This window comes from Barbus barbus (genome assembly GCF_936440315.1).
Source record: "Barbus barbus genome assembly, chromosome: 36".
Taxonomy (NCBI): domain Eukaryota; kingdom Metazoa; phylum Chordata; class Actinopteri; order Cypriniformes; family Cyprinidae; genus Barbus; species Barbus barbus.
Window position 1 is genome coordinate 23,422,976 of NC_136714.1, and position 26,109 is coordinate 23,449,084.

Below are 26,109 nucleotides of genomic sequence, written 5' to 3' on the forward strand. Positions count from 1 at the left end.
CTGTTATACAAACAAATATCTTGCAGGTGATGAAATATATTCAAGATGAAATATGTCTAAAATTCACCCAGAGTATATGATTTTTTTTCATATATGCATGTTGTTCGTACATATTTTTTTTGTGCAAATTTCGAATACATTTAAGTATGAAAGTTAATGACGAATCATTATTCATGAAAAAGTTCAGATGCAGATTTCATGCACCAATTTGTCCCACACTTGAAACCCAATGACTGGACAAGAGATGCAAAAACTAAAGTAGCTGTGGCTTTGTAAAGCTCATGCATATTTAATGAGGTAAGCATTGAAGCTGATTATAATTAAGCTATTTAGTGTTAGTTTTTAGTGTTTGTTTACCCTTTTTCTGGTAATCTTTCTAGATTTCTATCATGTTGAATAATTAAAGATGCATTTTAAATTAAATTATTAAATTAAATTAAATTAAATTAAATTAAATTAAATTAAATTAAATTAAATTAAATTAAATTAAATTAAATTAAATTAAATGTGATTGTGATTCCGGAGCATTAAAATACAAGTGTAAAGCATTGATTTACCCAGAGCTAAAATTGGCTTTAAACTGTGTTTTAAAAAGACACTTAAGTAGCCTTTCATGCAGAACACATTTTTGTGTTGAAAAATTGGAATAAAAAAAAAAAACACATTTTTTTTTAAAGTTATTTGAACTTGAGGGGTACATTTTTTCAGAATAGTGTCAAAAGACAGTGCAATAGTCAAAAACGCCAGTCTAGTGCATGTTTACATAGAAAATAAAATGGAAAAGTGGAGCAGTGGAATGCAAAAAGGGTTAAGCGTAATGTGAAAAGTTTTGAATGCATCCTTTTCCTCTCCATTGCGGCTATCTTAGTCAATACAATGGGTTTTATAAGACTTTTCATGACAGGGTCATCAGATCAGGTCAAACACCATGTCTAAAACATGCAATAAATCACTTTCATGATAATCAAAGTTATTGTCCTTAGAAGCCATGATTGTGACACTTTGATTTTGAACTTTGCAGCATTACACTAGCTAGCCCTACCCACAGTCAAATCCTATTGGTCGAAAGTCTTTCTTTTATGGCTGTATACAGTATGTATACAGTATTAAACATCAAATTGGTTGTAAATGTGTGGACTAGTTGAGATCTCCCTTTTGACTCATGAGTGTATTTGCATGTTGATTATTTGCATGCTGGTGATCACCAAAAAACTCACGCAGCACAGCACGTCTGGTCCATCCTGGATGTTATGGAGGAGTAAACAGGATAAATGAGGTCACTGGGTTTGTTGTATTAAAGGAGGGCAAGTCACTTCTTCCTGTTACTCATGTCTGTAAAGGTTATATGAGCACTTTGTTGTCTCTTCTCTGAGGAAAGAGAGAAAAAGAGAGAAGACACACTAGAAACTCTTTCGGGAGTCAAAGTGTGTTTGTATAGCAATCCGTTCACACAGCGCAGCCTGCGAATGCCTCCGGACAGCTGCGTGGAAAAACGCCACTGACATCTGAATAAAGACCTTCAGTTAATTATGTCAGTGCAGTTGGTGTTAAACCCACAAGCATGCATGACAGACATTAGCTCTGAGATTTACTATACTATCAAACCACCATCTTGAAGATCTCATTTAATTTAATGAGATGAGTAAGAGTTTGTCTGGGTCAGTGGTTACTTACTGACTTACTGGAGGGACACATGGCACGCACAGACCCGCTGTTCAAGGAGGAAAAATATTGCTAATCGGTTTACTCATGGTGAATGCAAAGATGCGTAAGATTAGAAATACTGGAGCAGTTGTTCAGGACATCCTGAGGAAAGAGGGTGTGCATTTCTAAATCAGGGAAACGGGAAAAATGCAGGGAATGCTGTATAGATGACCGAACAGGGAGTCAGCCAAGACAGATAGCGCTTGGGTTAGTGTGTGTGTGTGTGTCAGGAGGTCAAGATGACTAGACTAAACAGTGTTTTTATGATTTGCATCCTGAAAAGAAATATATGCTCCATTTAACAAATTTCTAGCATGTAATAAGTTAATCTTTTGCCCTTATACAAATTTACTTTGGCAAGTATAGTTACCTTGTTTCTTTATGGGAGGGCTAGTAAGCTTTTATTATTCCCTCATCATTTTATTGTATGGATAAACATTAACCCACCAATAATAGTAAAATCATATGTCCATGAAAATGAATTAATGCGTATAAACGAATGTGTCAAGGTCTTGGCTAAAATAAAATGTTAAAATAAAATAAAAAATAAAATAAAATAAATTCCACCATTATTTCTCACATAAAATAATTCTAAGCAATTCTAAATAATAATTGTAAATAAAATAAAAAACTGAATCTGAAAAGCACTAAAATAAAATGAAATAAAATGTCATGAAATGGAAATAAAATAACAATATGAAATTACAAAAACCAAACCAAAATTAATTAATAAAATCAAACTGAAATGCAACTTAACATCACAAGTAGTCAAATAATTAAATTGCAAATTTAAATTAAAATGCAAAAATAAAATACAATAAACTAAAATAACATTAAATTACAAAATGACAGATGAAATCAAATTAAATTTTTAAATAAAACAAACGCAAACTGATATTATAAATAGTAAAAATAAAGAAATAAAATAACAAAATGATAAAAAATGGCAAAATGAAATAAAATAATAAAATGTGTGTGTGTGTGTGTGTGTGTAATGTTATCACGAATTATCACACTGATATTAAACAGCATATAAACACAAAAATATTACCTATGTAACTCAACTCAAATTATGCTTTATTTGTACATGTAATTAAAAAAAAAAAAATCTTTAGCCCAGTGTTTCTTAAGAAGAACACAAGGTTGAGAAGAAGACAAGTTAGATTGGTGTTGTTGTATAATTAAAAATACAAAGTGTTTAAAAGGTGAGCCTTTATATCGAAAGATTTGAAATAAATGCAATAAATTAGCGTACTCCGTTCACACTCATCGATGTGTATGACGTCACGCAGCTATAAACGCCAAACAAACAAGAGTAGTGGCACCGGAATTTTATCCCCAATTACTACTTCTCTAAATTAGGTGGTCTCCCTTTCTTATTGATCTGTAATTACAATATTGCTAGAATCCCTTACAATTTATCTAAATTTCATAAACAGTCATTACTTGCATGGTCATTAATCTTTAAGCACAATTTCTCCCCACACCGATACTTCATTTGGAACAATCAAGACATTGTATATAAGAGAAAATCTTTGTTTTTCAGTAATTGGTTTAAGAAAAACATTTTGATAGTTTCTCAGTTACTTAACTCAGAAGGCCTTATTTTAAGTTACAAAGATTTTTTATGTCAATTTGACTTCCCAGTAACTCCCAAAGAATTCTCCATTGTCATGGATGCTATTCCTAAAGGAGTTGTCATGCTTTTAAAGGACTCACCCAGTACTTTACCTATTTCTTTAGACCCATTTGAAATCCTAGAAGGAAAACTATGCTTTTTGTCACATCCTTCATCACGTAACTATAAGATTAGATCCCTTTTTCAGAAGGAGCTTGTAACAACTCCATATGTGGTGTCTTACTGGAAGATTGTTGTTAATCATATTGACTGGAAAAAAGTATGGACTCTGTCTTCAAAATACATCATAACTAACAAGGTTAGAGACATCTCATTCAAATTGTTACACAGATTTTACCCAACTAAAGTGTTTTTGAAAAGGTTCAAATCAAATATACAAGCTGTGTTTTTTGTGGTGACCCTAATGAAACTGATATGCATGTCTTTTGGGATTGTCCTCACATGCAGCTATTTTGGATTGAATTCTCTAATGTTATCAATCGCAATGTGCTCCAGGGTTTCTCTTTGCTTTTCAAGGATGTACTGTTTGGCTTCTTTACTATACAAAAAGATAAAATTAATGAATATTTTATAATTAACCTATTATTATTTCTTGCAAAGTTTCATATTCACCGCAGTAAATTCTCTCATCAAAATCCTTTATTTATTGTTTTTAAAAAAGAGGTTCAACAGTATATCCAAGCTATTTCAGCTTCCAAGAATCTTAAAGCTCTTAAGACAGTTAATTTATTTAATCTTTTTTTACTTATTTTGTTAAACTTGGTTTTGGATTATTTACTTATTGTTACATACATCTAGAAATGGTGCTTTGCATGTAAAGTCACCTCTTTGTACATAATGTTGATATTATCTGTACTTTTATCTTTGTTGCCTTGGCATTAATAATAATAAAAAAATAACAGTAGTGGCACCGAGCGCGTGAGGGGAGGGACTGACAGCGCGCTGCTAATCCTATTGTGTCTCGAGCAGCCGGTGCGCGAGGTGCTGCTGCGGAGCAGTGTGGAACATCAGTGGGATTTATATCTGCAGTACTCCGAGTCCATACGCATGTAACAACCACCCGCAACTGGATACAAAAGGGTTAGTATCCATACTGAGGCGTTATTCTATGGCGTTGTCGTGTGTGGTGGTTTCATTTTGAAGCGCGCAAAATATGAGACTGTAACTGTTGCGCGTGAGATTTTACAGAGAGTGTAAACAAGACCGGACAGAAATCGCAGATATGGAAGTATTTCTAAGGGTTAGTTTGTTCTTGCGTTTAAAAAATAGACGTAACGCAAGGGTCTCGCGACGCGTTTTAAAAGTTGAGCTATTTTTAACCCTGCATGCATTACGAAAGTAATGTTAAAACATTATTATTAGTATTATTATTATTATAGAATAAAATTGATCTCATCACTGTAAAATGTATGAATCACTACACTATTTATGGGGAATTGGCATTCTGCGTGAACAGTTTTGTATAGGGTTTATTTAAAAATGTCTCTTTTTGTTATTAGTTTTATATTGAAGTGTTTTATGTTGCATTTATATTATTTAGTTCATGTTTACTGCATGAATGTAGTGTCACGTGGTGAAGGTGTTTATGTGGGTAATACAGTATTTAAAGTGTTATTGACTGTTGCTGGTGAACTTGAAGTCATCATGTGGCTTTCCATTGTGCCACATGTGTGATTATCAACTCAGATTTTAATAGCTCAAATATGTAATACATATTAACATGGGATATAACTGTGAAATACAGAGTGACCAAATTAACTAAATGATAAAAAGGTGGATGTTTAATAATGAATACTCATTGCATCCATTGTGCAATAGAGGGTTAACTTGAAACTGTATCTCAAAAATGCAGTGCTCACATCTGTCTGATGCATAGGCTATAGACGAACCCTTAAAAATGATCACAGATACATTTCAAGAATGCACCCTGGGTCTTTACATTATAAGGACCCTGCTCTATGTGAGTAGATTTATTATGTCAGTGGGGCGTTATCTTGACAGATGTTGAAAATGAAGCATTTTTGCTTGTCTTTCTGGGATGTTTTAGGGTTTGTGCATGTGATAGATGTTCCATATGTGAGAATTCCATAGGAGCAGCACACACTGATAAACACACTTAGCGTGAGAGGAATGTGTGTGTCTGTGGCTCATTCTCATGTTGTTTATTACACACACACACACACACACTTCTTGCTAGGGCTATAGGTAAACCTTCTCTCCACTAGTTAAACATACTGTCAGAGGGCTTTCTATATAGAAATATACTGCTTTATGTGTTATATGTTTACTTAGTGTTATGTCTGTATATGAATTCCTAGTTAAAGGAATAATTCACCCAAAAATGAACGATTTGCTGAAAATGTACTCACCTTCAGGTCATCCATGATATTGATGAATTTGTTTCATCGGACTATATTTGGAGAAATGTGTGGTTACATCACTTGCAGTGAATGGGTGCCGTCAGAATGAGAGTCCAAACAGCTGATAAAAACATCACAATAATCCACAAGTAATCCACATGACTCCAATCCATCAGATAGCATCTTGTGAAGCATAAAGCTGTGTGTTTGTAAGATACAAATCCATCAAGAAGATTTTCAACTTCAGACCATTACTAAGATATGAGAAAATCTATACATATTGCTTTCTCCAGTGAAAAAGTTGTCTTGTCTGAATCAGGAGAGAAATATCCACAGATCAAGCACCGTTTACAAGAGAAAATAGTTCAAAACAGTTATATGTCAGTGGATTTTGATGTAAGAGGACAACAGAGTATGTACTTTTTCACTGTAGGAAGCTTTATTGTGGATTCGTATTTTGGCCAGAAACAATGATTTAAAGTTATAATGCCTTAATGATGGATTTGTTTCTTACAAACTCATCTGCATGCTGAGTGGCCTGAGGGTGTGTGCTTTTTTTTTTTTTGCAAATTTAAATTTTTGGATTAATTATTCCTTTAATGGCGCCAAAAAGCATATATGTCATACATGCATATTAATTGGTGCAAGATTATATAGGGCAAAAGTAACTTACTCAAAAAGATGTGTTTTGCAAGGATAACACATTTCTATAATTCATTTCTAATCCACATAAGTGCTTTTTAGTGTGTAAGCAGTGTGTCTGGAAAAACACACCAAAAAGCACGCATGATGCAATATTTGGCAGCGTAATGTAATGATGTTATTTTAAATGTAATTAGCTCAGCCATTTGCATATTAGCCTTATTGAAGATCGCTGGAGTAGAACTGTCAGCGGTGACATCGTGCTTGGCACATTATGGTTTGCTAACTGGCTCAGCCCTGCCCTGGTCATGAAGATGGGTGATTGTTGAATGCTTAGTGGTCACAAAGGCCTCTCGTTAGCCTCCTGAGTGTGTGAACTGGCACCGGGATCAATGGCAGCAGGCTTGTGAAAGGCCGGTTCATAATGAACCCTTGAGAGCTCGTCACTCTCCCGCTGCGAGGTAGAGAGAAGCCAAAAGATGGACGGTGAGCTCAGAACTTTAAAGCTTCTGTTTACAATTTTGAAAAGGTTGCTGGTCCTAGAATAGCATAAATGGGTCACCTCTATCTATACTCATGGGAAAAGTCTAGCTTAAAGAGCCACATTAACATTAATGTACAGCCAGGTGATGGAGGGGAGGGGAGAGTATGTGGGTCATAGATCGTTAAGTTCATTTAGAGAGGAAGGCAATCTATTAGAGTATCTGTGGGTAGTAAGAGCGGGGTCAGGGGTCTTTGGAGTGAACAAGAGTGCTGGCTAGTGCTGTTTTATTGGGTAAAATGATTGAAAAGAGAACCGTGGGGCAGTAGAAGCAATGCTGACGTTGTTTGAGGGAAATGTGGGATAGTTAGACTAGTAGCATTTGTTTTCATGCCATTGTTTGGTACTTTGGTTCAATACAATGTGCTATTCTAGATTAGAGCGTCTTATTTTGTGAATGGCATCCTGCCCTTTGAACCAAACTAAAGCCTTTTGTTGCAGAACTGCTCATTTTGAGGTCTGTGGTGGTGAAACCTCTGCTATTTTTTTCACTTGTTTACCATTTTAATCCATATAGTGAAAGTGAGTGGGGATGGCTGAACTCCAAAAAGTACATTACTGTTTTTTATTTTCAGATTTATATTACCGTTCAAAAGTTTGGGGTCAGTAAGATTTTTCTTTAAGAAATTAATATTTCATTAAGCTAGGATGCATTAAATTAATCAAAAGGCATTTATAATGTTGTAATAAATGCTGTTCTTTTGAACTTTCTATTCATCAAAGATCCAGTAAGACCAAAATATTAAGCAGCACAGCTGTTTTCAACATTACAATTAATAAGAAATTTTCTTGAGCAGCAAATCAGCATATTAGAGTGATGTCTGAAGGATCATGTGACACTGAAGACTGGAGTAATGATGCTGAGAATTCAGCTTTGCATCACATGAATAAATTAAATTTTTACATTACTGTATTTTAAGCATAAAAGATTCCTTTAAAGAAAACATAAAAAATTTTGGAAAAAAAAAAATTATATATATATTGGATTGGATTCAATTTATTGTCATTGCACATGTAGGTACAAGGCAACGAAATGCAATAAAGAAGAAGAATACAGCACAATATGAGGAAAGAGAGGAGAAAAAAATAGTCCTCACACTACGCTCCTGAACGGGAGTGCAGTGTGAGAACAGACAAAAACCTCAGCATAGAGCACAGTCAACACAGGAACATAACTTGCATAGTAATCCAATTCAGACGAAACAGTCATCCGGCCTGCAGCCATTACAGCGCGAACACAGACCCGTTATCAACTGATGGGATGAAGCGACGAAGGCGTGGGATGGGGGTAGGGAGGTGGATGACAATCTGTATATATGAGCGTATGAGTGTGTGTATGTGTAAGTTCGTGTGAGTTCGTATGCCTTGAAATCCGTTGCGCCAGTACTCCAAACCAGTTGTCTCAGTTCGCAGGTTGTGGTGCGACATAGCAATTGCCATGGAAACGACCTTGGCCAGAGCCCAAGCGCCCGACAATAACAAGGTGTTTGATGGGGGAGGGAAGAAAGAGCGTCTCCCTGCAGTATTCACAGGAGAGTTGATACCAGAGCGGTCTTGCCAAGCCGTTCTGTTTTGGGAAGCCGGAAAGAGATACGATTGTTTTGACTTTGGGCGAACAGCTGTCTTCTGGTTTCACAGCTATTCTCATTGTCCATTCTGATCTCCTTGTCCATCAATTTTCCTTTCCAAAGCCGAGAGCTTAGCCGTGATCGAATCCATATTGCGGTTAATCGTCTCTGTTTCAGAGCCGACCGCTCTGCCAACAGCCTCAATCATGACGGGCAGCCTTGAGAGGTTTTGGATAGCCAATCCCGTCTCCTTAATTTTCCGATAGTTTAGGGCAACACCTAATCCAAACAGCAGAAACCCAGTTATCATGGTTCCGAATAAGAAGATGTCTTCAATGTCCTCCACGGAGAGAGCCGCCAGACACACGACCCGCCATCTCTCCCATGCGTCCATCGTGTAGCCAGCAGCAAACGTCCCAGCAGGACATTCCGGTTCTCCAGATCCCGATCTTCTAGTCGAGACGATGGTGTCAATTGCGTTAAGAGACCAGTTGATCAGATCCATAATTTCGGTTTTGTAAATAGTGCAGCGAGAGTCTCTTAAGAGGGACAAGACAATACGAGAGAGCAAGCAGGGAAGTTCAGGATAGGGAGGGTAGAAAAATGCGACCGCCTTCGAACAGAGCCATATATATATATTGATATTTTAACCTGTAATGCCAATTGGAGCTAAAATTCACTTTAAGGTTTAAAATCACGCTCTCTAACAATTGAATTTTAGAATTTATTTATTTATTTTTTTAAATCTGAATGTTTTAATGAAGTGGCTCCCTGTGGCTGTCAGTGTCTGTTCTTTCATTTCTAGCAGCCCTGCATCGCAGTTTAGAGGACTGAGCTGGCTAGCACTCATCCGTTCTTTCTCTGTAACAGGTGCTGTGTTAATTGGTAAACAGCCATTGTTTACTGCTAGATAGGCTCATTTATGATTTATTTAGCTTCCTCTTGGTCATCAGACAGTCTGTTCAGGCCTCTTGTGTGAGTGTGCATGTGTTGTAATATGTGCTGCAGCGGTAGGAAGATGAGACCACAGCAGATGGTCTGTAAACTGTGCTCGACCGGACTCCTGTCGAGTCTGCCCTTTGTTGCATGCATGCATTCCTATGTAAACGGGTCGGTGCATATGCCATGACACTTTAGTCTTGGCTTAGGTTGCCGTTATCTTACCCTCCATTCATCTCCAGCCTCAGGCGGTGGGCTGCAGCTCAGCATTCCAGCTTTTGTCTCTTTCATTTCCATTTGTAAAACAGGTGTGGATGCCGAAACACTAGCGCAAGTTTCTGAAATGTGAATGAAATGGATTGTGTTGAGCTTTCAGATATTCTTTGAATGGTTTTATTTGTTATTTTAGTTCAAGAAAATGCATCTTAATAGGTTATATAAACTACTGGATCATATCAAAGGCCATTTATGTGTGGAATAACCCTTAAAATAACTCTGTTTAATTCTACAGACGTTTTGAGATGGCAATACACCAATTTTGGTGCATGAAACCTTACAGAAAGTACAAAATATTGGCTGTATGAGTTTGCTTAAATGGTTTTTGCTCCAGTATTCCATTGACATGTCTAATTCGCCTCAGCAAACTTTCAATCCTAGAACATGTAATACGGAGCAGAGTTTGTAAATTTAACAAGGCAAACAGTCGTTTTTCATAAATGAAACAAATGCAAATCTAACAAGCAAGTAAGCTGAAGCTCTAAGTCTCCAAATTTGACAAAAAAAGGTTGTGCGTGAAAGATATTTCTGAATGATCAATTGCTCTGTTTCGAGGGGTGCCGTGGAGAAATCATGGAATCACCGCTGCTGTTGTTGTTCCTTCAACGATTTCCATCTGTTTTGCTTCTCGACAGTCCATAAATACATTTTTAATGGTTGACAAACTGATCTCGTTGCAGACGAAAATCAATGATCAAGACAACGAGAGTCCCCAGAGAACTACACAAATGAATACAATGAATAATTTAGTCTTTCACACTAATCATATCTCCATTAACTCTTGAAAACTGCCAAAGAGTTTTTACAGTCTGATGGTATTTCATGAATGACATTTTATTCTGAAAACCTGTCAAAAAATGGTTGATGATTTATATTAAATTATATAAATGTTTTTAATTTTAAATTTGATAATTTGATAAAAAAATATATTTTACATAAGATTATTTTTATATCATGAGGTTTTTTTGCATTATTTTCATCAACGATTACACTGCTATAATCTTAAAATCTTAAAATATTAATATTAATTGTAATGTTGTTTTTTTTAATATTTAAAATATATTTTTAATAGCTTATTAAAAAAAACTAAGGTTAAATCCTTTATTTAACTCTTTCTACCATTAAAGTGTTCATTTTAATTTCATGAGCCAGCTCAAATGGCCCATGCATGCTGTTCTCACAAGCAAGACGGGCACTTCATTCCTCAGCAGACTAAACATGTGACGTCTCAGGCCCAGCGCCCTTCACAGATGTCAACACACCTGTACATTTGTAAATAATGGCTTTGAGTCGAGGGTTAATGACAGATCACAGAAGTGTCATTGAGGTTTAGTACACAAAGGCATGTTCCGCCACTCATCTTTAATGACCTAATTGGTTGTTGACAAGTGGTTTGTTGAAGTGTCTAGGATTGAGCAAATAACTCCAATAGTCATTGCTGTTGTAAAGGAAAGTTTCGCAGACTAAAAAAAGTAAAGAATGCTCAAGCTATTTTTATTTAGCTGGCCCTCACAATTGAAACAGTGTGTGTGAAGGATGACTTTTGAAATTATATTTTGATATTCATGTTAAATGTTATTGTGTTTTTACATGGAAGAAAATTTCAACATTTCCACCCAACAAACTTCTGACCTTTATGTCAATGTTATTTCTGTAGGGGGCGACAGGGAGCGAATGACATCCAACCATGAGACATATCTACTTATGGCCAGCACACAGAATGACATGGAGGACTGGGTGAAGAGCATCCGCAGGGTGATATGGGCTCCGTTTGGAGGAGGTGAGCTTCTGCAATCAGTTTGTCAGAATAAGTCATTGTTGGTTAATGGATATAAACAGTTACAGTTTAACTTTGCTTTACTTACACAGCCTCAACTTTGCTATATAATATACTACTGCATAAGTATTGGATACTGACTAGTTAAAGGAGCCAAATAACATGTGAACCTCTGCTTGCAACATTAACCGCTCTATATTATCCAGCAGCGATTCCCAGTACATCTATAAAATAATAGAGCAGATTTAAGATTAAAGGGATAGTTCACCCTAAAAAAGAAAGTTGTTCCAAGTATGATTTTTTTTTCTTCTGCTGAAGAGAAATTAAGATATTATAATATATATGGAAAAAATTGAAATATAAAAAAGTATATAAATAAAGAATTAGAATTTATAAAATTATCAAAACTAAAAAGGTAAAAAAAAGGTTAATTATTAATAAGTAAATATACAGATATTTATTTTAAAATATAAAATCACCTTCAACATCTCACATTATCACAGTTTATTTGCTATAGTTTAGAATATTGTAATAAAATATGACAAGAACTCAGAATTGATGAATGTCAGAACATCTTGATAATGTCAGATAAGTTTGATAGAAATGTATGTAATGAATTAGGTTGAATAGTCAGCTGTTAAATTTAAGTACACAATTAGGAGGTGTGCTCGTCTCGCATACAGCACCAACCTCATTAAACTGCCCACTTTCTGCGGTCAGTTTAAAGGTTTGCTGACCGGCCTGCTCATCCTTGCATGGCCATCTGAATGATCCCACTTTGTGAGGGCAGAAATCAACCATTCACAGTAATAAGCACATGTAGTCCAGCCTTTAGAGTTGAGGGCACCAAGCCATGTGATACAGACTGACTGCATTAAACTCAGAGAGGCATGTTGTGGAATTTATGACTTGTCTTTCATGATGTTGCATCAACTTTACCTGCTGAGTTTGGCTTTTCTTAAAGTGTATTTTCTTGTAAACACACATAGTTTAAATACAAAAGTTACTTTACACAGTCATTGGTAATACCTAGGGCCAGCATATTGCTTTTTTGTGTTGCTTGGTTTGTAGTCTTGGTCTTACACCGTCTTAACCTTTAAATATTTCTCTGTGAACTCAATTGTTTCATTGGATTTGGACAAATGGACACTTTGTTACAACCATGTGTGGTATTTCTGTGCACAAAGCCATTCATATCTCATATTTACATATGTTTAGCCAAAAGAATTAAGATTCCTCAGGAATGTATCTTTTGTTCACATTTGTAGTTGTGAAAGTGACATTCCCTACCACAGTCAGCTGATTTACCCTGCAGGTCAAAGGTCACTGAGTCAAACAGTGTACAATATTCCACTGTAGGGGTCCTGTGGTGTTTCACGACCACCCAGTTGCACTGCATGTGTGTTCCAGTCTCTTCTCCTTGACCTTCGACATCTCCGTCTCTGATTTGATATGAGCATGTGTGTGCAGCTGCAAGAAGTTGATCATTCATTAGGTCACAGTCGTTTATAATCACTTTAAGACGTAATTAGATTTTGACTTATTTTGCAGTGTGATCACACTTGTGTCAAAGACTTTATCGGCTTTCAGCAATGACTTATAAGTGTTTTCTTTGTAGTTAATGGAGTATTGACCCCTCTGAGGCTGACACTTCCAGTGTGATCCAACAGAGATCACATATTCGTTAAAAAGTTCACTTCGAGTAAACGAGGAACTCTATAAACTTATTTGTGACCTGACGGACCAATAATGCAAGCTTTATTTAAAAATAATGTCAAATATCACCATTTTCAAACAACATGTGACATGCAGTGTCAAGAAATGCATCTGTCCTCACAGAAGACGCAATGCTGCACAGGAAAAGCCACAACTTTGGGCCAATGAGAGCTTCTCAGCATGATGTAATGAAATAAGACACTGTTACGACTAAAATTTGCGATAATTCGCTTCAAGTTCTGGTTACGGTTTTTGTTTTGTCTCACGCAGTGTTGCCATTGTTAAATAAAACTATTAAAAAACAATTTCTGCAATTGAAATGAATGACACATTGAATTAAAAATGTTAACTTCATCTTAAATGAAAATTAGAAAAGTTGAAGCACTAGACACTTTTACGACTACTAACATTTGTGATAATACTCTTCTAGTTCTGCTTTTTTTTAGTCTCACACAGGGTTGGCATTGTTAAATAAAACTATTAAAAACAGTTTTCTGCAATTTAAATAAATCTTAAAATTTGTACTTAATCTTAAATGAAAATTTGATAAGTTGAAGCACTAAAACAACTGAAACAACAAAAATTAAGTTATAAATAAATATCAAAAACTAATAAATCTGATTAAAGCATTTAACACAATTACTAAAACTTAATTAAATGAAATTTAAAAAGAAAATTAAAAATATAAAAATAAAAGCTATTTATTTTTATTTTTGCTGTTTTTACTCAATTAATAAATACTATAATAGACTAGTTTAGTGTATATTTAGTTTAAATAAAATAATCACACCTTTTAAAGGGATAGTTCACCCAAAAATGAAAATTCTGTCATCATTTACTCACCCTCAAGTAGTTCCAAACCTGTATGAATTTCTTTGTTTTGCCGAACACAAAGGAAGATATTTTGAAGAAAGTTTGTAACCAGGCTGTTTTGGGGCACCATTGACTTCCATAGTAGGAAAAAAAAATACTATGGAAGTCAACGTTGCCCCAGAACTGCTCTGTTTCCAACATTCTTCAGAATATCTCCCTTTGTGTTCAGCAGAAAAAAGACATTCATACAGGTTTGGAACTACTTTAGGGTGAGTAAATGATGACAGAATTTTTATTTTTGGGTGAACTATCCCTTTAAGCTCATTCTGGCCAAAGAACTGTAATTTTTTGACAAAAGAAAGAGTTTCTCTGAAAAATTCTCTCTGAATGACATGTAAAACAATTTTTAACATGCTATTCATGAGTTTATCTGAAAGAGCAACAGACCACTGGTGGAAAAGCATGTTGTTTTGTGATGAAAACAAAAACATATGAATATGTCCTTCCTATAAAGTACGGATCATAAGCAAGATGAAAACCAGTAAACCCTGACTCTTGCAAGTTAAAACCAGGCAATCAGATTTTAGCTTCTAAGGTCAAGAAAGTGACTTCCATTTCGTATGCAATGTGTGTTATACAGTAGGCAGCTCCTATTTGGCTTCTGACTGTGAGAATCTAATACAGGCCCTTTAATGAAGTCATAATTTGCTGCTGTTGGCATGTCTAATCTTTGTGAACTTAAAAGCATCTAGAGCTCATTTAAATGTACATTTACTGTACTCGTTTCATTGTTTGAGTTGTTAATCCTGGCCTGAAGGTTTAGACAAAGAATATTCATTCAAAATTCATGTTTTTATTCTATATTCAAGAAGATTAAAACAATCTTTCTGCATATAATCTTTTCCGCCAATGATCTGGAAGACCTTCTAGGCTGAGAGCGATTCGCCCACAGCTATTGTGGAGCTTTTTGTGCCGAGCGCCGTTGTTCAAATGTCCACAAAAACACGGCGGTGTGAACAGCAGCAATGAGGGCAGAAGGCTGGGAACAGCCACAACTGATGATTACACAGCTAAGAGCTTAGCAGCTTTTTAACACTAACCTTAGGGGACAGAGAGGAGGGGTTGTTTTGGCCCTGTCTTACTCTTTGCTATGAAGTACAGGTCAGGTCTGAGCTTTGGATGGATGGAGCAGTTTGTCTCCTCCCCTTTAAATCCAAACCTCCTTAAGAAGGGAACGGACTCTTACTTCCAGAAGTACAGGAGTAGAGGACAGAGAATATACAGGGAATGGCTTCAGGGCAATCGGATCAATCAGTGGACGAAAAGGAGACAAGATGAGACGAAGAGAAGGGATCAGAGGAGAGAAAAGAAGACCAAAGGAACTGCAAGAGCTCAAAGGGTGCGATACTGTAACGAGGGACAAAAAGTATTGAGGAAAGACCATCAAAAAAATGAAGAGACAACCACAAAGGTCTGAAATGAGGCAGGAAGACCTAAAAGGTGCAAGACTGTAATGAGAGGAGAAGATAGTTTGCATGGATAGCCAGTCTGAAAGCTGCTCATATTTGATATTTTGTAGGATAAGAGCCGTGCAGCAGCACAAAGAGCACTGTGTGTGAATATGTGAGGTCGGCAGAAAAGCCCTGGACAGTTTGAAGACGGCGTGAAGTTGAGTGTGTGTGTCTAGTGTTGTTAATTGACTGCTATTGCACACAGGGACAGCAAAGTCAAGTCAAAGTGAGGAAAACAGCTCAACCAAAATGTGATATTAAAGCCCTGAGGATTCACAAACAGGAGATCCAGGCTTGAGAAACCAGAGTGTAACTCACTGAAGGGAGAGGAGAACCATCAGGAGATTATGTTTGGCTGGAAACACAAGTCTGATTCCTCTCAAACACTTTCCATGGGAAACAAGAAACTCATGCAAGAGCTTCTGCATAAATCATTAAAGAATCGAAGCCAAGTGAATGTCTACATTCAGTTTATTCTACTTAGGTTCCTTTGTTTTAGCCAGATCACTATCTCACACCTGTGTGGTCACCATTAATAACAGACATCGCTTGTCCAGAGATGCATCATAGGAAACTTCTGTGTTTATTCTTCCAGAAAGGGATGTATATATAAAAGTAAAACTATCTATGCAAGTCAAGTCCTTTTTCTTCATTATTTTGAGGTCCCATTGCGATCCAGTTATGGAAGTTCCCAAAGCTACTTCCCAAGACTCGAACTGGAGGAAAATAACATTTTGGATGATTTTCCAGCAGTAGTGTGATTGTAGGCACTTTGGACTTATTGTTGAAGATGCTCAGAGGCAGACAGTTCGGATGCACCTTCTTGCATCCCTTATTTTACTACAATTTCATGCACAGAAGTGTCTTCCATAAAATTAAAAGTTGCGTCAGCTTCAAACATGGTGAGTCATGAAAGTAGTTCTGACTTTTTTTTTAATCAAAGAAAATGTGAACTATTGTTTCTCTCATCTGTCCAACCTCTTTTCCCCCTCCATCAGCTCAGGCAGGAAAACGGCGGCAAAACCCTTCCTGTCTTCTAGGCTTAGTTGAATTTGTACCATCTCGTACCGCATATGTCTGTGTCCGGAGACCTGGAAAGCGCCACCGATCCAAAGCTTCCAGGAAGTCTGGGCTAATCCCCGCTCATATGCATGCCACATGTGAATCACGCTTGTTTTCAGCCCGACTGATGCAGACAAAAGAACAGGGCAGGAGAGGAAGTGTGCGATTTTCTTCTCAGAGAGCGTGACGTGAAAGAATAGCTTAAATCAGGCTTCTTTAGCAGCTCTCTCCTCACTTTATACATATAGCAATAGAGGAATCAATTGTTTTTCAACATGACAAAACAAATCTATTTTTTAAGGCTCTAAATGTTTTGCCAGATACCTCAAGACTACTTACTTTCCATAACAATAGCCTACCTAAAAGTAAAATAAAAGGAAATAAAGATATAAATTTCTCAGCAAGTGTATATTCCTAAATGTTAGCTTATCTGATCCTCATGAACTACGGGTTTGTGTTTCAGGAATCTTTGGTCAGAAGTTGGAAGAGACAGTTCGATATGAACGTCGTTATGGAAATAAGATGGCGCCCATGCTGGTAGAGCAGTGCGTGGACTTCATCCGCCGCTGGGGTCTACGTGAAGAAGGGCTCTTCCGTTTGCCCGGACAAGCCAACCTCGTCAAAGAGCTTCAGGATGCTTTCGACTGTGGGGAGAAACCATCTTTCGACTGGTACTTGCTCTAAATACACTTACAGTCTCTGTTATGAGTATGAAAGGAATCTGCAAAACAATATATACATGCACAACTTTAAATCTTCTAAATTTAATTCAGATTAGTCAAGATTTTCTGTATTTTCTCTCCTACACTCCTTATCGTCTCTCTTCAGTGTGTTTCTTTGTCTCAGGAGCATGAACATTGAGAAATGTAAATACAATAGTCATGCAGGATTTGAATGAGGTTTTGGTTGTATATTGGTGGGCTGGAAGCTAAAATGCACGTAATATGCATGTGCTGGTTGGGGGCTGGTCTTTGGTGTTTCTGATGAAACTGGTTAACCAAAACGCAACACATGCTGGTGATGCTTTTGCTGTATTTTTAATTAATTAAATGCAGCCACTAGGGATGGGCGATATCTTATCGTTTGCGATATACCGTTGAAAATTCTCCTCACGATAAAAATTTGTCTCCTCACGATAATAACGATAAGTCTAGTTGATGACGTAGTTTTGTGCGCGCCCGATTGTGCCTTGAGCGCTTGAGCGCTGTTCACTCCGCACGTCAAGCGCTCAAGGCACAAGCGCTCCTAAAAAGAAAATTAAGCGTAGAACCCTGAGATATATTTCTCATGTATGCGAGGAGCCCCAATTTTAAGTTTTCTTTTTTTATTATTATTAATTTAAGTTGTTTCATTATCAGGAAAAAATGCAAGTGATCCGCGCGAGCACCTCACTGTCATGCATGCGCATACTTTTCCGCACAAACACTTGTTCATAATCAGGGCCGGCGCTCCGCACACGCACATCACGCACTGCGCGTAGGGCACCAAGTGCTTGGGGGGGGCACCAAAAAATCTGGGTCGTGAAAATATCATCACAATATAGGCTACTAGTATAAATAACAAATAAAATATTTCTAGCATGTTAATATACAAAAGCAATACAAAAGTAATATAGGCCTAGACCAAATTAGTCGAGAAAAAGGTGAATCTCTGTGCCAGTCTCCCTCTGGTGCCCCCCCTTCCCCACCTCCCAGTGGTCTGTTCAATTATGCTTCAATCAATTTCAAATTTGGCCGACACCGACCTCAGATATGGCCTCGAAAAGGCACCAAGAGTCGGGGGCGGAAAAAAGAAAAAAGAAGAGACAGCGGGATGATGCTCGCGCGTCGCTTGCAGGTAAGACAATGTTTTAAATAAAAATGTTAGTTTTGTGCGTGTAGTATGCATGTCCAGGGGCGTCGGCGCGTCCGCGTCGCTTGTAGTGCAAAAGATCCGGGGCTTTAGCCCTGCATGTTGAGTCTTTTATTTTAACGGGGTCCGGGGGTTTCTCCCCCGGGAAATTTTGAAACTTGGGCTGTTAAAGATGCAGTTTGTTTGAGAAGGAAAGGAAGGCCAATCGTTGGGGTCCTCATCGTCATATTTGAATGACAAATAAAGCTAATTTTCCCCCTAGGTAGGCTATACGTTACAGATGTGTGTGCATATAGCTATTAGTGCAGAACGTTCCCTATTGTAATTTCTTCGCTTCAATATAATGCCTATCTGCCTCTTGGTAAGGTGAACTTTAGAAAAACCCTGCAACTGAACGTGATGTGATTTTGCCAAATTAGACCGCTTAGATAAAGTTTTTTCGTTGTTGTTCTATGCGGTCATTTTCAAGAGGTTCGGCCAAGGGCGACATCTGTTGGTGAAACTGAAATTAGAAAAAAAAAAAACACAATCTCAGTGTTTGTATATTTTCATATTCACAGAGTTGTCAAATTATTAGGGCTGGGAAAAGATTAATCTCGATTAATCGCATCCAAAATAAAAGTTTGTGTCTACATGATATATGTGCGTGTACTGTGTATAATTATTTTGTATATAGAAATTATATATACAAAATAATTATACAAAATTATATATACAAAATAATTATACAAATTTTTTTTTTCAAAGCTGAAACTCATCAAAACGTACCTGCGTTCATCAATGGGGCAGGAACGTTTAAGTGGTCTGGCTGTCATCAGCATCAATGGGGACGTGGCTCAGAAACTGTCATATGATGACCTGATAGCTGATTTTGCAGCTAGGAAATGTAGGCGTGTGCCTCTGTAGGGCCTCTGACAATTGATGGTAGTGAAAATGTTTAATATAGTTCTATAGAATAGCAGAATGGTCTCTTTATAGAGATGTAGTCCCTCTGTTGAGTAAATTCTACTGTGCAGTTATGTATGGTTATTTGCAGTTTAAAATGTGCACTTTAAAATTCATACTTCATAAAATTCATACACTTATACTGTTATTTGCACTTTAAACTTTTTTTGCACTTTTAACTTTCTGTGTTTACATTGTTCTGTTCCAATTATTTATTTGCAGCAGTTATTTTGGAAGTAAAGAGAACCTAACTAAGAAATTCTGAATGGTAGTTATTTCTTTGGTGGTGGTGGGGGGGGCACCGCCAAGCGTTTGTGCTTAGGGCACCCAAATGGCTAGCGCCGGCCCTGTTCATAATAGTCTAGACTCTAGAGCATAGCCTCATAAACTTGTTTTAATAAATCGCTTATGCATTAAATAAAGATACAAAACAGGTTGTTAAATATGCTGAATATATTGTTCAAATATTTATAAAATGTGAAACTGTAGCTAATCTTATTCGCAGTCTAGCATTTTGCATCTGCATAACATAGTGAATTATTTTTTAACATGCAATGATACAAAATAAAACCAAAAAAAAAAAAATGTAGACAAATAAGAATGATGTAGCCCACATCTCTTGAGCGTGCGTCGCACTCAGCATGCGCGAGCCGAACACGCAAAATCTTGCTCTCTGCATGAATGGAACGCAGATAGCGACACAAGTTTGTTTGAAACACATAAAAAGTGTAAATACGATAATAATATTAACAATGAACATTATATGACATTTAAAATAGTTTTGGCGATTTTTCCTTTAGTCCGCCTGTGCATTTCTGACCCAAACAGCAAAGCAGTCTAAATCTCCGCGATGTTCTCGTTAAATATGCCATTTCTGAGATAGTACAATGAATTAATTTCTAAAATGTTATGATATGGAAAGCCTGAAACAGATCACAGCAGTATAGCCATACACAGGCTTTCAGTCATCAGCAACATGCATGCCAGTATGCATATGATTTAATATGAAGCGTCACGTATTATTATGGTTGATAAGAGCAATTAATGGAGATGAGCTGTTGATCATAATTAGCATAGCCATAAGTTGGCTTTGTACAGAAAGTTTCAAGTTAATTGCATTAATAATTACTATATGAAATGAACTTAATCTTATGTTACGGACGTGACACAGCGCTGAAGCGTCCTGACGTCATAAATCTAGACCTTATAAATCCAAAAATCATCGCTGTTTAGACTAAGTGAGTGTATTTACTTTTCAGACAGGCCTCCATCTTTCTACAAAATACTTACTGTTGACATAAATTTAAAAATGGGCAGTCTTTGATATCTCATTTCAAAATATGAAATACAGTCGAATGAAAATTTATTTTTACTATAGGTGCACCCCTCATATGTGGTGGATAAACATAGTGATTTCCTTCAAATTTCTATTGAAGCACGTTAATGCATTAAAATACAGACCTAAACGCACAACTCAAACAGGGTTTTGTTCTTTTGGTAAAAACTTCATTTTTTCATGGTAAGGTTGACATTTGCATGGAATTATTCATATGTATTATATTTCAGGGTTCCCACGCGTCCTGGAAAACCTGGAAATCCTGGAAAATTAATGACCAATTTTCCAGTCCTGGAAAACACATGGAAAATGAGAGAAAACATAAATTGTCCTGGAAAAAAATCTTGTTGTCCTGGAAAATTATTATTATTATTTTAATGTCCTTGGTCATTGCAGAACAGTTTACAAATGGTCTAAAACAATTAACGTTAGTAACAGAAAGCGCTCTGTTCAGGGACGCAGAGTTTTGACACGTGAGTAATCTAGCTGTGACGTAGTGACGCTGTCTTGTGTTGGCGGTTGCAGGTGCTTGCTAGAAATTAAGTGCTCGAACGTTTTCAGCAAATGTTGTCTGGTAAGCACGTAAACTAATCTTGTTAATAGGGGTTAAATGGATCGTAGTTCCGTGATCCATACGGAGATAGTCCGTACCGGTTTGCGGATTAGTTATACAATTTAACCATCACAGAGTAAAAGTTTATCAGTTGTAACTTACATGTTTTGTCTTGCTCGTTTACACGCTCAAGCAATTTCAAACGATTCAATCGTGAGAAGTGGTGAAATAATTCGGTAACATTACTTGCTCAATGTTTTCTTTGGACACACACACACACAGAGAGGCATTTCAGACAGCGCGCGGAGAACAAACTCCTTCCTCTTTCACATCGTTTATTTATTTCTTATGTGAATGAAAACCGCTTACTTAGTGTTTCGTTGCCCAATGAATCATTTGAGAAAGCGATTCAATGAACCATTCATAAAGACCGTGATTTGCTTCATTCTTAAATGAATAAGCATTTTGAATGAATCGTTTAATAAGAATTACTCTGGTGACTCACTCATTAAGACTGTTATTTGCTGCCACCTACTGGTGATTTTAGTCATTTTTAAAGTGTTCTTTTCTCTTACTATTCAATTTTATTTTATTTTAAAACATTAAATTCATGATAAATATGGATTATTGATCAACTACGATCCATTTAACCCCTAATGACTGAATACTGTCAATAACATATACAGTAAATTAAGAACAAGGAAGGATGTAAAAAGAGATGGTAATAAAAATAAAGATACTAGAGCATAACGGCTATTCATTGCATCTGTAACATTTCCGATCTTGAATTACAGAAATAAGCAACACAAATGTCAGGGAGACAGTGCAAGTTTAAGAAGGAATGGAAAGAAGATCCCCAGTTCAGGGACTGGCTAGGAGAAGTATCAGGAGATGTGCAAAGGGCATATTGCAAGTTTTGCAGGAAATCCTTTGATGTCGGTAACATGGGTCTGTCAGCACTAAAGAGTCATGAACGAGGGCAAGGCCATATAAAAGTTGCTGCACAAATGAAAAAAGAGACAAAAATTACTAATTTTCTCAGGGAAGGGGCTTCTGAAAACAAGGGACAGGACATTTGCGGACAAACTAAGAAAGACCTACAAACAACCACTGTAGATGTAGAAAGTGTCAGTCAGTCAGCTTTTCAAGTGTCAAATATAAATGAAGAGGCAATGTGCTCAGCTCAGTGTGTGTGCGTATTCAGTGCAGTTCTGGTTTTATAGTTAAGTCATAGCCATAATGTGTATGTTTTTTAAAGACTTCTGGAGGGAAGAATATATTACTTTAGGCCATGAATATGTTATCCATGTCTTTTATTCCCATCGTAATGAAATTTGAAATGTCCTGGAAATGTCCTGGAAAAGTCCTGGAATATGAACTCTGAAAAAGAGTGGGAACCCTGTATTTACATTCTAATGATATATATCGTCATTTGTATCGTTATAGCAATAAATACCTGAAATTATCGTGATAATTTTTTTAGGCCATATCGCCCATCCCTAGCAGCCACATTGAGCGTAAGGGACTTATTTTCAAAAAATTAAAAATACTGACAAACCTACAAACTTTTGAACAGTATTTTGTTTAACTTGAATGCAGACTAAGTCACTTTGGATAAATATGTCTACTAAATGTGTGAAAGTAAAGAAGAACCATATCATTAATGCCTGAATTGAGTCCTCATTAAATCCAAGTTTACTCTGGCTCCAGTGACAAATCAAAGCGAAAAGATGCAGTTGACAGTGACAGCTTTGTTTAGAGCCTGTGAAACTTGTTCCACATACATTCACTTTATATTAAAACTCATAAGTGTGCCATCTTTTGATAAAAAATAGATTTGCTTTCTTCTCAGATGCCTGGCATTACAATTAGGCAGAATCCAAATCTGGAATATTCACCCAAGAATTTACATTTCTACATTAACAAGACAAATTCATCCTTTTTAACACCTCCAGGTTTTTTATTTAGTCTTTTTCTCATTTACATGCTTCTATCTGTGCAGTTTTCCAAATGACCCATTTAACATTTAGTAGATGTTTATCCATTATTTGCCTGAAAGTGCAGTTATGTTGTCCATTTTAAGCTAATGTCCCTTCACATTACCCTAAAACTTTCTCTCTCTGAAAAAGCTTTCTCTGCACTTCCACAATACCAAATGCTGCAGATAACACCAGCAGCTGCTTCCCCAGTTTATTTACAATCTGTGAATTTAGCGATGGCTGTCAGGGTTCCACAATCACGTTGTCGGGAAGAGACGCAGCAGGGAAAGCACACTGCATATTTAACACCGTTCATATTTAGACCTTACTGGTGTCTGAAGCAAGGTGATAATTATGAAGGGCAATACACAGCATATGCATGTGACGGTTACATTATACACATGCCTGCTATTCCTGTCCAGCCCACCCGGGAAGAGTCAATAAATCCAGCTTGTTACTGGATTGTCACAAGCCCAAGTCCTCTATGGGACCGTTACCGGACTGATCAGTGACGTGCTAGTGCTTTCTTTGATTTAGTACCAGCTTCCTGTTACCCATCATTAGATCCACTGGGATACTGACACATCATGGACATCCACAATCTGTCATTTAAAGTGCCCTACACTGATTTACATACTTTATGCTTCTAGCCTTTCAGTCTTTGAGGCATTTATATACAGTATGTCTATTCTTTCCATCTTTCTCTGCAGTAACACAGATGTTCACACCGTGGCATCTTTGTTGAAGCTGTACTTGAGAGAGCTACCTGAGCCGGTCATCCCGTTTTGTAAATATGAAGAGTTTCTGGCCTGCACCAAACTCCTCAGCAAAGACCAGGATGCAGTGAGTTGTCTCTTGTTGACCATCACATTGCAAGCGTATATTCCTGTTGTATATACTTGGTGTATGTCTCATTACTCAAGGGTGCAATGGTTTTCTTCAAATGTTTGTGTCATTAATGATGAAAGTTACCAAATACATATACAGTACTACAGTTCTAATGTTTGGGGTGGGAACATGCTTAAAAATAAAGGTGCTTTACGAAGCCAGAGATGAACCATTTTTGTCTAAATGGTTCCATAAAGAACATTTAACATCTGTTCTTTGTGGCGAAAGAAGGTTCTTCAGATTATAATAAGGTAAGAAAGAGATGGTTCTTTAAAGAACCTTTGACTGAATGGTTATTTATGGAACCAAAAATGGTTCTTATATGGCATCACTGTGAAGAACCTTTTAAGCACCTTTATTTTTTAAGTGTAATGTTTTTTTTAATGGTGGTAAAAGATTCTTATGCTAATTAAGTGTGCATTTATTTAATCAAAAATACATTAAAAACCTTAATATTGTGAAAAATATTACAATTTAAACTATTTTTTATTTGAATATATTTTATAATTTGTTTCTGTGATGCAAAGCTGAATTTTCAGCATCATTAATCCAGTCTTCAGTGGATTCCAGTCTTTTTTGTTTTTGTTTTTGTCAGGATACTTTCAAAGGTACAGTTAAAATGAGACAATTTACGCCTGAACCAAGGGACTTTTGCTCTGGTTCTGTTGTTTGTTATTTGGTATTTTACAGCATTTAGTTTTAGAGCCGAACTTTTTAACCAAGCTACATGATTCCTAAAGTTGAATGTAAAGGAAGTTGTTTTTTTCATAATGAGCCTCACTGTAGACGCAAAATATTGTTGACCTTTTTAGCTCCCCTCCTTTTGCTATTTCTTATTTTTGAGTTTGGTTCCCACCAGCAGGCTGAGAGAATGGCAAATGACTCATCCCATTATTCTACTGCAGTCGTCTTTCATCTTGCATGCATCAATTCCTTACTTTCGCTGAGCCTGAAGAAGAACGGATTGACCCCGAGGAACGGAAACAGCCTCATTCTGACTTTCAAGTTACACTTTTACCTTGCTCGAATCACCTGTGCGTCAGCCAGCGGCTCTAGAATGGTTTCAGGATAGAATCAAAGTGCAAGACGGGGTCTTGCAGCACTGAATTTAATTTACTGCCCCGAGGTTTTCAAAGAGATTCGTACCTCCTGAGAGTCCCTTGGGTGCGGTACACGCAAAGAATCGCGGGTACCATGTCAAATGAAGCAGAAGGCTTTACTACATCCATTTGTTTTTGAGAAATAGCTTTCTCATGTGCTGCAGCAAAGTCATTTTCATCAGAGAGAGCCTGCAGGGAAAATACATATTGACCATGATAAAAACAGATCTGGAATGGAGCGCATCATTAAATCTAGACCGTCATCAATTGTTAAACTCACTGACCCATGCCTAGACGAATAACATAGTTATAATGGAATAACTTGCAATATGAATATTTAAAGTCAATTAGAAAGACTTTTAAAAGCAATGGGATAGGTTTAATTGCTCAGTTCATCTTTTAATCATGCATATTAGTCCAGATAATTAAAAATTGAATTACTAGAATCAGTTTAAACAAAGGCATACATTTGTATTTCTTTTTATCCTGGATGTGTATTTAATTATTTATTTTTTAAATCTCTCTCTGTACAGGGAATGAAGGAATTAAGAAGGCAAGTAGAAAGTCTACCTCTGGTAAACTACAATCTGCTTAAATACATATGCAAGTAGGTGATTTTGTATTTTATTCCATTCAGCTGTGGCTTATGACAAAATATTATATAAAAAATATGTAGCAGTTCTGTGCGCTGGTGGTGGGAATTTGAGTCACTGAGTCAATTCAATCAATCCATTCATTCAAAAACCTTGATGCATTCAGGAACAAAATAAGTGACTGTGAGTCACTGAGTCAGTTCACTCAATTGATTCATTCAAACACCCTGATGCATTCAGGAACAAAGCAAATCACTGTCTGTCAGTGAGTCACGGAGTCAATTCAGTCAATCGATTCATTCAAAAACACTGCTGT

General features: G+C 36.7%; 1 protein-coding gene across 3 annotated transcripts in view; it reads left to right on the top strand.

The window, feature by feature from the left end:
* The window catches only part of LOC306856172 (rho GTPase-activating protein 24-like), a 133,546-nt gene that overhangs the window by 103,336 nt on the left and 4,101 nt on the right, over positions 1-26,109 (top strand). For 2 of the 3 annotated variants that reach the window (XM_079395253.1, XM_079395254.1), the window contains exons 4-7: positions 11,327-11,449; positions 17,012-17,219; positions 23,923-24,055; positions 25,734-25,807. In XM_079395253.1, the coding sequence (XP_079251379.1) occupies positions 11,327-11,449; positions 17,012-17,219; positions 23,923-24,055; positions 25,734-25,807 (538 nt within the window). Of the gene's footprint in view, positions 1-4,305; positions 4,424-11,326; positions 11,450-17,011; positions 17,220-23,922; positions 24,056-25,733; positions 25,808-26,109 lie in introns of those variants that run through there. The other variant, XM_079395255.1, reaches the window with a different exon arrangement.